A 14,992-nucleotide genomic window follows, 5' to 3' on the forward strand; every position below is an offset into this window, starting at 1 on the left:
GGCCTAGGATTGCTCTATGATCAGTCAATGACAATTAATATCAATTAATAATAAAGTAAAATAACCGATTATTATTTTTTTTATTATTAATGCTAGTTGTAATGTATTATTTTCATGCAGGACTATAGCCTATATTCCTTTATAAATCTACAGATATACCTTAATTCTTTAGTATTAATTTATTTTTCAATAGGCCCCTTTTTTATTTAATTAATAACGATTTTGATAGTATTTCATATTTTGTCACATATTTCTCTATTGTATATTAAATACCTGGTCTAAAGTTTGGAAGACTTCAACATATTATTAAACTAATTCACTCTTTTTCACCTCTCATATTAATCTCTGTGAGTCTGTGCCCTCTCATGATAAGGACATCTGAGCTGCTCTCATGTTTCGCTGTGACAGAAATAGCATCTTGAACACACCAGCAGACTTCTTACAAACATGACTAATTGATCAGAGGCTGAATCTTTCATGTGCCTCACAAACTTACATCCTAAGACCTGTGTTTGCAAATTATATAGATATAAGTCTACAAAGTATTAAGTGCTATAGAAATTATCATGATTGGAGAACCTTATATCAACTGATGTCATATATAAATAAAAATAAAGATGCATACCTTACTTTTGTAACTTTTTATTTATTTTTATTTTTCAGTAAATGTTGTTGAATATCTGGAATAAAGGTTTAATACCAACAGGACCATTGTATTTCAATAGTAACACTTAACGTGCCTTCATCCAGACAGCTTTTCATATTTTTTTCATTTATTTTTTCATATTTCCCTTGTAAGAAATAGTTCAAGTATAAAAATTCCCAACAGTGTAAAATAGCCCATCTCATGAATACTAAGCAAAAGAAGCACAGCTACTGAAACCTTGACCACAGCCATACATTCTAGTGGAGAAAGAAAGCAGCATGTTTGCTCAGTTTTTATAAGTTATTCATAAGCACTTAAATAAGGATCCTCTGTACAAAAGGCATTCATCCATCCTAAAGAGTCAAAGGATTTAAAGGTACAGTGCACATAACAAAATAATATCTTAAATATCTCCTACACCAACTTTAAGTTGAGTATGTTAATAATTATAACAATAGTAATATTATCATTACTAAAGCTAAGCAATAACTTATAAATGCCTTGAGATGAGTACATTATATTTTAATATCGCCGCTAGACTACTTCTACTCTTAGAGCATAAACATTGTCAGCCCTCAAAAATAAATAACCATAAATAGTTTTTTTTTCCTTATTTTTCTTTAAATAGTAGTAAGTAAGGCACACTGAACGACTTGCTCTTCACCAGGTGTTGTTGACAGGTGTGACACTGGCAGAGTGGTGAACACTTGGCCCTGCCCAGAGCAGAAGCGCTGACAGGAGCAGCCTGTCAGCAGCAAAGGCCCTGTGACGTCAGGGATTAAAATGTGTCAGTTCGACAAACTGCACAAACGCGGCCTTCTAGAGAGCTCCTGTGTGTCCTCCAAACGCCACCAGCAGACCCCTCTCCTGCCCTGACTCGGCCTTTGTACGCTCTGCTCTGCGTGCAAATCTGTTCAAGCCAACTGCCACTGTTTCTCATTGTGCGCAGCCATGTTGAATCTTTTGTTTGTTCCTTTGTTTCATTGATGGAGTCCCGCTTTAGTCAAAAGTCCAGTCCGAGCCGATGACTTGTTTTGTCTTGTCTTGTTTTGTGTGTTGCATAGGTTTTACACAAAGTATAAAAGGGACATTCAGCATCAGGACGATAAGGTAGTTCATCAAAAATGTGACATGACAACTCTTGAGTTCCCCAGCTCCCGACAGAAGTTACATAATAATAATAAAACAATGGAAACGGCTCCATTTCCCTGATTATCAGAAATATAAACTAAAAAATGCACTTAAAAATAAACAAAAAGAACAAAGACTGCCCCAATATATTAACAGTAATAAATATATAAATGTTATGAGGGCATAATTAAACCACTAGTGGAGCACCACCAGTGAAAATAACTAACGTTAGAGACAGCAATAGGACTTAAGGCTTAGTTTACACCTATACCAATCACAGTGATTAGTTCCTGCATTTCTTCTATAGAAATAAGTACTCTACTACAATGATAATAGTTATAATACAATAATAAATGAAATTCACTTTCCATCATTTGTTCGGCCACATTTTTTGTTTTCTCATTTTTGGTTGAAGCACAGCAAGTTGGAAAGTACTGTCAAAGTTCCCACCTCATCGGCATCACTACCATCATCACCACTTAAACAGCAGCCTCAGAGTGGCTGACACACCGCAAGACCACTCTCTTCCATCTCCGTTTACCGCTCCTTCTGGCGACCAATCAGCTGCATTAGGGGGCAGGCCTTCCGTCTTCTGTGTCCAGATGCTGCAGTGGCTGCTATTGCATTCGGTCAGTCTGCAGCTGCTGGGGCTGGTACTGACCAAAAGCGGCCGCTGCTGCAGGTGTAGTTGCGGCCAGTGGCTGCTGTACAGCGTATCCGTAACCGGGCGTGGCCATGTATCCTGCGGCAGCAGGCGAGGCGGCGTACGGGTACTGCTCATACGCCGCAGCGGCAGTGGCAGCGGCAGCAGAGTACTGGGCGTAGGCCGCTCCAGTGTAGTCGATGTATGGAGACGAGGCGGTGGCGGGGGCGGCAGCAGCAGCAGTCGGGACATGAGGGATCACCATACTGGGCTGGACAAAGGCCTGAGGGTACACATAGTGGGCTGGGATTCTGTGGGAAAAACACAGAAGAAACTGTTAAATATATATACATATCTATTATTATATAAGGCTACACAAGAAAACCAATGTCAAATCAACATTCAGCATCCATCTCCCATTCACAGATCGGACACCACAGGACATGGATGGCCAGTGGATATAGGGCTGCCAAAATAGATCATCTCTGTTAACCTTAAATTCTGGAACAATCAGTGAATAAATGAGAGAGATTTTATTATTAATTTTTTTAATCTTGAAAGTTTTAGGACCGTACTGAATGTGACCTGGATCATCTGTTTATTAGTGAACAATAAAATTATTCCCATTGTTCTGCACGAGGGCAGTGTGAGAGGAGAGCTTCCAGTGCCCCAGGCCGGCGGGAGGGGTGTAGACAGAGGAGATGAGCCCAGGGAGCTTTGTGAAAATGTCAGTGCCACTTTGACAGCTGGACAGTTTTCAAAAAGGACACTGCTGGCCATTTCCCCTCTCTGTTAGTACAAAGCACATTGAGAGGGAGGGGCACCCAATGGGACCAGTCGATTAAATAAACAATTAAGAACAAAACGCACACTTTGCCCATTGTTACACAAATCAACGGAAAACATCAAATAACACTAATCTGTAAGTCTACTGTGGCAACCCTATTGTCAGCACTATAAAGTTCCACCCAAAAATAGTGATTTGGAAAAGGAAATCAAAAGTGTGAGGTAGGAGTGTATTCTGTTTAGGATGCTGAGAGATGGAAATCAATTCATATGAGACCCTTCCATGGTTAGATGGACAAAAATACCAACACAATAATCATCTGAAAGCAGTTCTCCTTTAAAGCTAACTCAACTGGTGGGGTCTTTGGTGAAAATACTACTGTGTAATTGAATAATAATAAGTGTGTTTATAGGTGATAAAAGTGCAGGATCAGTCACTTGGAGGATACCTTTTCTGAGTGTCTGTCTACAGGTTCATGTGACAGCTGCAACCTCTAGAGTTGCAGTTTTCATAGTAGCATTTAAAAATGGAGGATGACTGGCACATCATGTTACTGCAGCTCTTGAAATCAAAACCAAATAAATATCAAGTATTCAAATCATGGTTGTGTTGTTGTGTGTTATGATGATTATTTATGTTTTGATTTTTTTCTATTGTGTGTATATTTTAATGCTTTTCTTATTCTGTAAAGAAATTTTAATGACTTTGTGTATGATTTGTGCTATACAAATAAACTTGCCTTGCCTTGCTAAGGGTAGCTGGTCTACATTTTCAAGAGTAACTAAAATGGGGAGAAAACGGTCAAATTATTATGAATGTACAACTAAAGACTTGATATGGGCTAATAGTAACACATTAGGTTCTCCATGTGTCTGTATGGCCACGTAAAGCTGGTCTTTGGTCTTGTTTGCATATGCCCCCTAAAATTGCCCTGTGACCCTGTTTAAATGGCCCCTACCCTGCTCTTAGTGACAGAGAGAGACAGTTCCTGCCCCACACACAAACGCATTACACTGAGCTTCATGCAAGTGCAGTGTCAGCATCCAGGGCTTTGTGCGGCACAATGGGAGCGCTTGTTTTCCTTAACACCAGTGGCCCATGTGACGAAAAGGAGAGAATGAGAGAAAGGCAGACAGAGGGATCCAGACATCTGTTTGTGTGACTGGAGACTAGAGCTGAAATAAGCATGTACAGGGACAGACACAAGTGCACACGTTTTTAGGGGTAGAAATAACTCAAGTTTACATTTACATGAACACAAGTTAGCAAAGTCAGTCCTTCCATTCAGCTCATTAAGATAAAAAACAAACAAACAGACTGACAACGCTTTGTTAGAGTAGACTGTGTGATATATAAATAAAATGTCAGTGAAGGTATGTTCGTAGTTGTAATCTGTATTGTATTCAAATGAGAGAAACAAAAAAAATCTTTGGTTAAAATCAATGAGCCGTGTTGTATATTTTAGTGTCATGACAACACAGACCTATAGAGTAACACTAAAACATAGTACAGTAATGCATATAGGAAGGGATTAAATGGGTGAAGTCATGAAGTGTGGCAATAACCAAATCATGTGGATAAAGAGCACCAGTAGTGTTAATGTACTGGTGTTAAATATAAAATTATAAACTTTTGTGTAAGAAAATGTTACAGCAGACCACCACTCACTCCAAAAGTGCATCCTAGTAAACACAACAGGTCAACCACAAGCTAAAAGCAATACACTTAAACAAAACTTTGTCTTTTTTATAGCAAAGTGAAGTCCAAAAAGTCACCCCAAAACCTTTTTTTTTTTTTTGCCATTAAAAGTGAAAAGCACACGGTTTAGCTAACAACACCACTTCATAACGGCACACAAAGCTCTAAGTCTAATCAAATAAAACCAGGTGAAACTCCAAACCCACGTACATGCATCTATAATCACCATTGTCAGAACCAGTGTCTGAGTTATTCCTTTCTCCTTTTTATGTCTGTATGTTGTACGCAGAACTATCCCGCTGTTAGCTTAACTGAGAGCGAGCCTGTCGAACCAAAGAAAGATACACAACATTGAGTTTGTACCACCAATGTTTACACACACACGCCATGGCCTACATGTAGTACATTTAAATGATTTACAAACAAGCAAACCAAGAAAAAGCTTGCCTTGTGTTTTAGGTGGACAACCATAAAGTAGCCTAAGTATTTACGACTTGTCCACTTTTTGTTTGGTTCTATCTGAAGGTAAAAGTTGTGCATCATTATCATCATTACTTCTGCTTACCCATAAGGCCTCTGGATGAATGCAGGGTGAATCTGGGGAACACCAAATGTGAAACCTGTCAGACAAAACAAAATGAAAAGTTTAAAGAAGTGGTTGTTGTGATCGACAGGTAACAGGCTAATAGTAGTGAATATATAATATATATAATAGTGAAGAAGGCAGTTGACCTCAAAACATGTTATTACATTGACACAAGCACCAACAGATGGGCTGACTTGACTTTCTTGTTTTAAAGCCAAAAGAAATAATAAATTAAGTTCATTATGTTATCTTTTTGCCCTGTGGTCATTGCGGCAAATCTGTAAAAAACTGAGGTTGTACTAACTTCAAAACATTAGTTATGTAAGTAAAAAAACACAGTATAGTATTAAAGTTTGGTAGATGCTCACTGCTGCCACGCAAACACTACCAAACTGCTACCATGTTTCTATCACAATTATTAGAACCACGGCCCATGTTGCTGTTCAGCTCTTCATGGTTTGAGCAACTTTCCTGTTCTAAGCAACATTTTAGAACTTTTTCCCTGTTCAAAAAGATAAGATATTTGGTTCTAAGTTGTCATCATTTTGAAACCCATGGATAAAAAATAAAGTTCTATCTTATGTATATGGTCTATTACAGCCAAGACTTAATGTACAGAACGTGTCATGTCAAAATCTGCAACTACTAATCGTGCAAAAATTTGTTCTGAACCAAATGTCCCAGCTTCTAAACCATGAAATGCCTGAAGCTGGTACCTGGTTGCATGACACGTGGCTTTGCTCCCAGATAGGCCAGGTTCACATTGGCCTTTCTGCCGTCGATGATTGGGTTGGGGTCTTTACACGCCCGGTCAGCAGCTGAGCGGTCTGCCATTGTCACCTGTAAGGAGTAATAAAAACACACGAGGAGTTTAGATGAATTAAGTAGATATGTTACTGTGGTTACAGTTAGCCTAGTTTAATACGTCAGCCTGGAGCAACTTTTTGATTTGTCAAATGTGAAGAGAACAGCACGATTTGGAAGATAAGGAAAGTGCTGACACAGTGGAATGCATTTAGACTTAATGTAAGACAGGAGGTGCTACTAACTGAAACTGATCACATATTAAAAAAATTAAGTATCTAATGATTTGTTTGTTAGTTTGTGGTAGGTTGAATGTCTTTGCCTAAATTGATTTTGTGTATATAGTCTAAAGAGGATTTGGATAATTTGATGTGGCGACATAATAAAAAATAAAACTACTATTGATAGAATTGGCATTCTAGTCCAAAAATAGGGTGTTACAGTTCATTTATTTACAGATATGAGCTTGTAGATATATGAGTTTTGTGGTGGGGGAATGTCAAGTGTCTCTTCAGATAGTATTGGGGCTCATAGGGCCAGTACATGGACTGTGGCAGGTATCAGCTGCTTGTGGATGTGTTGAAATGACTTCAGCACAGACTGGAGCCAGGTCTGACATCACCCGCTCAACATGGATCTTATGAGTGTGTCACCCAAACTCTACATTTGTTTATCATAATCTATATAGTCTTGCAACTTTAAATTTGGCCATTCTAGCCTACTGAATTATACAAATGACCAAGAATTAAGATGAACTTTTGTCCAAAAATGTGTTTGTATGTAAATAGAAAAACAATATTTTCCACTGTGATACGAAACAAACATTTTCTGGCAAAACTACTGAACAGAAGGCTATACAGGGGTGAGAGGCCTATGAAAATGATATTATATAGTTAGTTAGTTAGTTAGTTAGTTAGTTAGTTAGGATATTTATTTAAAAATGTGGAATCTTCATTATTTTCTCATTGTCATTATTTAATTATTTAATTAATATTATTCAGAAATGGTTTGATAACAGCCTTGTTAGAAACCTAGTTAAGTCACTGACAGAGTACTGTATTGGTCTATGGACAAAAGTGATAGGGCGTTATCAGCACGAGGCGAATGTCAGCCCACCAGTGCTGTCAGTTTGATAGCAAGTCTCTCAAACATGTCAGGGCGCATACCAACGCGCAACAAGTTAGTGGTGGCAACACGATTGCAACAGAATCTGCTTGCCACAGTATTAAAAGCGCACTGCTAATCAAAACATAAGCATTCAGTGACTGCAAAATATATTTGTAACGTTGCGAAAGACTGGGACAGCTGCGCTCAGTAACGGGACAGTGTGGATCTCTGCGTCGTGCGTAATTGTGGCATCGACAAGTGAATGGATACTTACGAATCCATAGCCCCTGGATTTGCCGGTCTGCCTGTCCGTAATGACCACAGCTTCTTCAATCTCACCAAACACCTCGAAATATTTCCTGAGACTCGAATCCGTTGTGTGGTACGGAAGACCCCCGACAAAAATCTTTGTGTAGGTCGTGTCCTTTTGCGTGGTGTGCATCGTTAGTGCAAAAAATAAATACGAAACAAAATAGAAATAGTGCAAAGTTATCAATACTTTGGGGCTTAAGGAGGAGAGTTAGCTGAATCTGTCACTTGTTGCTTCACAGAAAACGGAACTACAAAAATGAAAACTGGAGGTAGATCTATCTTCCAAGTTGACAGAAGTAGGCCTATATATTAGTAATGGAGCGGATTGTCCCAGAGAGGCCGTCAGGTGTTCCCAGCGCTTCTTCCTAACTCTTGCTGTCTCACAAAATATCGTTGGGACCCATTCCTAAAAGCGCTCTGCTCCTAACTCCTCCCCACTCACAGTCCATCCGCGCCCGCCCACCAGCGCGCACAAACAGCTGGGAAGCCTGACTCAAAGCGCTGCCTCTCTCCTTCACAAAACCACATTATCATCATTAGAAACATCTCTAATTATGGTCCATGAACTTGATTAAGACAGGTGTTGAAGTGGGTTCTGAAATAAGACAGACTGGACTGTTGCTTACGGATGAAAATCTAGGACGTGTTAATCAAAGTGTCACGTAGGTCTATTGGCATTTAAACAGCTCTAGGACACGAGCACGAGCCCCCTACAAAACAACAACAGGTGAGGCTATAAAACCTCCACTGGACTAGGATTTTGGAAGACCAAGATGTGAAATAATGCTGAAAAGATTAAGCTACACATGTAAGCTGTTAATTTGTTCATTAAAAGGAAAATGTGTGTAGGTTTAGCTCTAGGGCTTTAATAAATGTAATCTAATCTTGTGTTATGACGTGCCACTTAATTCAAATAGGAAATAGGAAAATGGTGGATGAGGTTTTAAAATATCTTTTATGTGTTTTACCAACTCGTTTCATCATCTTAAAATATTCATGAGCTAATCTTGTAACACTATACCATACAGTTAAAGCCCTCAGATGCTCAGTGTGCCACAATTACATATGTCATTGTATTAGGAAACAATGTAAGGAAGTGTCAACAGACTCATACATGATTCAGAAAACCTGTGATGCTTGACCCGCTGCTTCAGTCTGTCAGATCTCACTATGACAAGGATAAGATGGACTCAAAGTAATAAAGAGGGGAAGTCTGCTTTGAATCATTAATGGTAGGCCGATTTGTAATTATTTTAGTCATTATAATGCCGTGGAAAATATAACATATGTAAAACCTCCATGGTCGTAACAATTAAACATTTCAAATAAAAATATTATATCTTTTGAATGGGAAAAGACCCTCACAAAGTTCCTCAATTTAGGATGGAATTGTCAGTCTGTAATCTATGAATACCCAAATAATTCAGCCAAAACAATAAACCATTCTTGATGATACAGACATTCTCATATTCAACAGGGAAATCCCATTAATTTACCGTTCTCACTGAAAGAGATCCTCGTGCAATAGTTCACAAGGTCATGCAAAAATGGTCCTAATAATCTCCATTTCCTCTTTTCTGGACACAATACAGCCTTTATGAACTGCTCCATAACACTTGAGACTATAAACTATACAATACCAAGTGGCATAGTATAGCAAAACCAGGACCACTACAAACAATTGCTCCCTGATCGAGTGTCTTTCTGCTCACTTACTGTTTTATTAATGCAGCCACACGCCTTTTAAAGTAAGAGAGATGCTGTGAAAAGAGGCTGGGGTCAGGTTTCTCTGGATCCACAATGGGGTCCGCTCAGGTTGCGTCCACTTGTTGTTTCTGTTTAGGAGCAGTGTGCTGACTCGTCTAAAGCCCCTCACACTTTTACAAACGCAGGCGGCTGTCCCATTCAGAGAACATAGGACAAATATATAACATAACATTTTATCACTGTAACATTTTAAAGTGAAGAGGTTGCGTTGATGTCAGATTAGGTCAAAGGGTCATAACAATTTTAATTGCATTTTGGACTTTTACCCTTTTTAGGGCACACACCACTGCAGGGAACTTTAGTATATTGGTACAAGCTCAATTACAATAGGGAAAACGGAAACGGAGTACTCATTACTCAAAAGACTTTGACAGAATGTGAGAAAAAGGAACAATTATTATGAGAGATGGGACACAATTTTCATGAGCCGAGACAAGATACTGGACTATATACACGAGAAGGAGATTTAACATAATTCCTAATTTCACAATTCCGTTTAGCCACAGAATTTCTTATTTATTTAATTTCATATTTTTGTTTAGATTCTAGTATTGCTTTTGGGAACTGTAAGAGATGTAACTAAACAACACGTGACCCTTTTTGGCCAATCCAAATGTAAACACTTGGAAAAAAATCTCACAAAATAATTTTTTTCATGTGTGCACTATCTTGTAGCAATTTTGGCTCACGAGCCATCCCTAACTCTTATTACTTTACTTGGTGTGCAAATAGATAGACAAATCCATAGATTTAACCCAATAATCTGTAACAAGTCAAGGAGAAAAATCTTAACTCTACTGTCTGTTTAGATTATTGTAAGTGGGGTACACCCAGTTTCTCCTCAAACATTCAGGCTGCAGCTTCAGTGTATTGTTTGATGAAAAAGTGCAGTGTTGAACATCAGCCTTTGTCGTTGTCACTCATAGCCGTAGGCCCACACCTGTTGACCGCAAAAAATCTACAGGTCAAAGGTCGACACAGCAGCTGAACACTCACACAGAGGACACAGCAGTCAGCGCTTTCTACATCATATTTAATTCTACATCAAATGAGGGCGAGTGACAGCTTGTATTAAGTCTAATCATAAGGACACAGTACTTCTGAGGCACAATTTACTTTAAAGTAACTTTAATTAATTGTCTTCATAATTTTTCATTCAGGCGCAGACACCTCTGGTACTTGTCCCTTGTCTTTCAGTATTGTCTGTAGGTCTGCATGCATTACAATATAGCGCTGTTATTTAATATGGGTAGATAGAATCTCCAGTCTGACAAAACAGCGCCATCTTTTGTCCACTCTTATAAACTACACAATATGTGCACTGACAAAAGACAAGAAGCCTAATCATAAAGAAACTGAAAAAATGAAAATATCTGAAAAAAATGCATCCAAGTGCTCATTTTATGCTAAAGAAATCATTTAAATTACAATTACATTAAACAAATAAGTGTTTTTTTTTTTGTTTTTTTTTATAATGTTCATTGAAGGGACATAAATAGATCTATTAAGACATAATTACAATAATATATAGCTTATAACAAATCATTTCTGTACACTAGTAAAATATAATTTTTGGCTCTGATTCTGATTTACAAAACAAAATAAGTGACTTAAATGCTTTAAAATATTTCATCGTTAGCTGTTGCAGGTTGAAAGCTCACATCACTGTCGGCTGAGTCTGAGAGCTCACCATCCCGTGTCATTGGAACCACGTCATCCTCGCTTCTTTCTTTCACACCTGCTGACTCTTCCTGCTTCTCCTGAGTGTTTCTAGACCCCCGGCCGCTGGGTGTAGCCCCTCTCTCTCCCTCCATGCCCCCCTCAGCTGGCTGTGGGCCTTGAGGTGGTGCCAAGAGTTGTTCTATTAGGTCTTCCTCCTCCCCAGTGCTCTGACTACGGGCAGGGACTCTGATTCGGGCGGACTTGGCTCTCAGACGGCTCTTCATCTCATCCTCCTTTTGCTGAAACATATTAATATTTTGTAAGAAAGGAGACACAAGAGCATTAGTCACAAGTTATTCTTCACACCTTTCGTCTCTCTTCTGCAAGCCGGATCTTCTCATCTATTTCTTCTTTACTGAGTTGTGTTTTGTTTTCTTTCAAGGACTCTAGTCTGGCAGGAGGCTTTCTCAGAGTCCCTTCTCGGGTATTTAACTGAAACAAATTTACATTCACATGAAGCAAGAATCTATTATAAACATAGATATTCACAGATATTCGAGACTGAATGAGAGTGTGTTCATTAATGATATATGATAATGTATATTTTTCATAACAGTTTTTATAGTATGGTCCAGTGACAGTTGGCGCACCATGATGCTGTAGGCCTCTCCTGTTGCCCCACTATTCTCTCGGGACGGGCCCAGTGGGATGATTCCTTGGTTTGAGAGCTCCTCCAGGATTTCACTAGACTTCTGACGCTCCTGAGTTTGACTGTCCCGTCTCACCAAGGGAGGACTGACTGAAGACAAAAAACACTTTAAACCTGTATTTGATCATTATTCAAATGGACCTACAGCTATGTAATAATACATTTTGTAATAATATGTAGTATAACAGCTCAGTGAGAAAACTATTACAAAATGGGTTGATATTTTTTACCACAAAAATGTAATAATATGGAATAACTAACCAAAATAGACATTTGAGCAAAGGCTTAGCTGTGCACGAGTTTAATACCAACAAGTGACAATTCTTTAATATGTCACTGCTCTGTACTTTGCAAACCACAGTAATATTAAAGTCATAGCATGGCACTTAAAAGGGTTTTTACATCAGGGCATGTTCCATCACCTCACTTAAGATTAGGGTTTATTTCTGATAGTATGGGTAGATGTGTAACTCTCTAGGAATGGGTGGTATTTTTAGGGAAATCACAGGAATAAAGGGCAGACATTCATCCTATATGCAACACCAAATGACCCTGATGTCATTTTCGACAATGATATTCAGGAGAAAAAATGAGTCTTTGATCTAAATAAGCTTATGTAAAGTGTTTAAAGAGTAAACGTGTCAGGAACCAGCTGACCTGCGGTGGGTGTGAGAGGGGGTAGTTTTCGTGGGATGGCCCCTGGGAGCGTTGGGACCTCTCTGTTCTCCATGACCACTCCACTGTCAGTGGTGCTCTTGGACACTGCAGAGTCTCCACGACTACTGTGTTTACTTCCTGTTTCATCCTAATGATGAGACATGCACAAGCATCTTTGTTCAGTAAGTTGTTATGGAAGAGCTGTTGTCATGATGTCCATTAACAATCACTGTAGCTGAACTTTTGATTATTGTTAGTTGTTGTTGTTGTTAGAGCCTTGTTATGGATGGTCCTGATTGACTTAGGGTAAAATAAAATAAATAAGATATTTTTAAATACATAATAATAAAATGTATATATACAATATGTTAAAGATGCTATTTCAAATGAAATAAATAGGTTTTGGGATTTTGGGATAAATAATTTATTTGGTTTATTTTATTACTAATTTTCAGTCATATTTACGGGCCAGATCATCCATCACAGAAATGCTCTGTTGATAGTGACAAACTAAAACTAATAAAAATAATTAAATATAAACAGCTAACATGCTTTCTGTGAGTGACAATAGATTATGGTGTCTGTGTAATCCCTCAGTGGTCCAGACAGGTCCCGTAGCAAAATTAAAATGAATTCTATCAAGAGGGAAAAAGTGATAAGCTTTGCTGTTTTAGGTTTAAATTTGTTGGGATGGGCGAACCATTTGGTAGTGAAAAAGTGCGTGCAAAAGTCTGATAAAAACGCACGCTTTGCATTTAATTTTCTAACGCCAAAAAGCTTACTTGTCTCGGTTTTCAATAACTAATCTAACCCCCCACGTCGATGTCCGGTGTCGGCCGTTGAACCTACCTCGTCTCCCTTGAGTTTTTCCGGGGACAGCGGTCGGACCACCGCGGTGCTTGTCGAGCTGCCGCACCCCATATTTTCACCTGTCCAAGTCCATAAAAGAGCCCCAAAGTCCAGAGCTGATCCAAACCCTGGGAGTGTGTAAGTACTCAGTAATGACCCGTGAGGCCTCGCATGCCTGCACACGGACACTGCACCGTCTCCGTGGATCCGGGCAGCGTCGTTAAGGCCGTTGCTACAATAAAAGTGACCCGGTTAAAGACGTGACAACCCGGACAACCGACACAAAACACCGGCTCAGTGTCGCTTAAACACCGCTCACCCAGCTCCGCACGAGGTCATAGGAGCCAAGCAAGATGCACAATGAAACAAATAAAGCAGATTTGATGCCCTTAGTGAAAGACAAACCTTCTTTATTTGGGCGTAAAACAACTATTTTTATGAAATAGTTGAAAATCTACAATTAAAATTGCTTTTAGCCTATAATACTTAATTCATTCTAAAATAAATGCAGATGGCAATATGTTAATGACTAAGTGGACCCAGGTCTAATAAACCAAGAGCAGGATAGGTTTAAGATTTTAATCTATGGGCTATAAGTAATCTGAATACTTTACATATAGTACAATCAATTTTACTGTCAAATTTGTATTCTTTGTATTCTTGTAGTAGGCCTATAAACCTCTGACAAGTTAATGCTGAATGGCTTTATTTGACAGTTGCCCTGAAGGGCAAATAGTGCATCTTTCTAAAAAGAAAGAGCTGCTCAGGGTCATCCCTGTCTTGGGTTTGTGAATTTCAACGGAGTGGTGGGGCGCTACTGCTGGAGAGTGTGATGGCAGCTGGGATGGGAACTTTCCATTATATTTGTGTGTATAAAGACATATCGATTATGAATGCATGCATATAAAAATATGTGTTAAAATGTACCAGGACTTACTAGGAGTGAGTCAGAACTGGACGAAGCCCCGTGGCAATGTTGGTCAGGTCACTTTTTTCAAGGGTAAGGCTGCTAAGAGACTAGAGGACATGTTTAAATTAACAAAGTTTATTTAATTTACATGTTATAATTTAAAAGAAGTAAAACATAACCATTTAGACTATTGAATGGATTTGTGTTGATGACCATATACCTGGTCAAGGCAGAACTCATTTCTGGGTCTGCAGTCGAGGGTGTCCAAGCAGTGAGCAGCCTGATGCAGACTTGTATCACAGTTTCGTGCTTGTCTTGAAATCTTCTGAATAGATTTCCTTAGCTCAATTTAATTTTGGATCTAAAGACAGAGAAATATAACAACATTTTATGTGTATAATATAAAACCAATTTACACAACATTCATAATAATAACAAAATAATTAAATTTATTAGACTTACATTGTGACTCCCATAGCATTAGATCCTCTGCTTTATTAAGATTATGAATAGCCCTCCTCAAAACAGCATTCACCTTTTGTGCTTCATTGACTGCATGATAATGATTTGTACATGTCTTTTTCATGGACTTAATTCAGTTTGTTCTTCAATGCCAGTATTTTCTTCTGAAGTATGTCTTTGACCTGTATAGTAAGGCCCTCTTCTTTCTGAAGCTCTGTGGTCACAGCGTGCCAGTCCACAATGATGCTTCTACTCAGTCTAA

The 14,992-nt window shown here is 38.7% G+C and overlaps 2 protein-coding genes across 2 annotated transcripts; both read right to left on the minus strand.

Annotated features, from left to right (window-relative positions):
* Window positions 1–626: 626 nt before the first annotated feature.
* On the minus strand, window positions 627–8,144 carry rbm24a (RNA binding motif protein 24a). Its single transcript, XM_020932717.2, has 4 exons — window positions 7,677–8,144; window positions 6,208–6,331; window positions 5,471–5,525; window positions 627–2,731 (listed from the first exon to the last, which is right to left on the minus strand). The coding sequence occupies exons 1-4, from the start codon at window positions 7,842–7,844 to the stop codon at window positions 2,395–2,397; spliced, it is 684 nt and encodes a 227-aa protein (XP_020788376.1). The 5' UTR covers window positions 7,845–8,144; the 3' UTR covers window positions 627–2,394.
* A 2,746-nt stretch (window positions 8,145–10,890) lies between these two features.
* On the minus strand, window positions 10,891–13,523 carry stmnd1 (stathmin domain containing 1). The gene is made up of 5 exons (XM_055157654.1): window positions 13,359–13,523; window positions 12,510–12,657; window positions 11,794–11,942; window positions 11,510–11,635; window positions 10,891–11,442 (listed from the first exon to the last, which is right to left on the minus strand). Exons 1-5 carry the CDS (start codon window positions 13,428–13,430, stop codon window positions 11,101–11,103), a joined length of 837 nt encoding a protein of 278 aa, XP_055013629.1. The 5' UTR covers window positions 13,431–13,523; the 3' UTR covers window positions 10,891–11,100.
* Between the last annotated feature and the right edge of the window lie 1,469 nt (window positions 13,524–14,992).

The sequence above is a fragment of the Boleophthalmus pectinirostris genome, unplaced genomic scaffold (assembly GCF_026225935.1).
Source record: "Boleophthalmus pectinirostris isolate CB_2022bp ecotype Guang Dong unplaced genomic scaffold, ASM2622593v1 HiC_scaffold_21, whole genome shotgun sequence".
NCBI lineage: Eukaryota > Metazoa > Chordata > Actinopteri > Gobiiformes > Gobiidae > Boleophthalmus > Boleophthalmus pectinirostris.

Coding starts and splice junctions, on each gene's coding strand:
- rbm24a (XM_020932717.2), bottom strand. CDS start 7,844: ATGCACACCACGCAAAAGGACACGACCTACACAAAGATTTTTGTCGGG. Junction 6,332..7,676: donor AATCCAGGGGCTATGGATTC/GTAAGTATCCAT, acceptor TACTCCTTACAG/GTGACAATGGCAGACCGCTC. Junction 2,732..5,470: donor TTCATCCAGAGGCCTTATGG/GTAAGCAGAAGT, acceptor TTTTTCCCACAG/AATCCCAGCCCACTATGTGT.
- stmnd1 (XM_055157654.1), bottom strand. CDS start 13,430: ATGGGGTGCGGCAGCTCGACAAGCACCGCGGTGGTCCGACCGCTGTCC. Junction 11,943..12,509: donor CCCTCTCACACCCACCGCAG/GTCAGCTGGTTC, acceptor TTTTGTCTTCAG/TCAGTCCTCCCTTGGTGAGA. Junction 11,636..11,793: donor GAGAGGCCTACAGCATCATG/GTGCGCCAACTG, acceptor AATTTGTTTCAG/TTAAATACCCGAGAAGGGAC.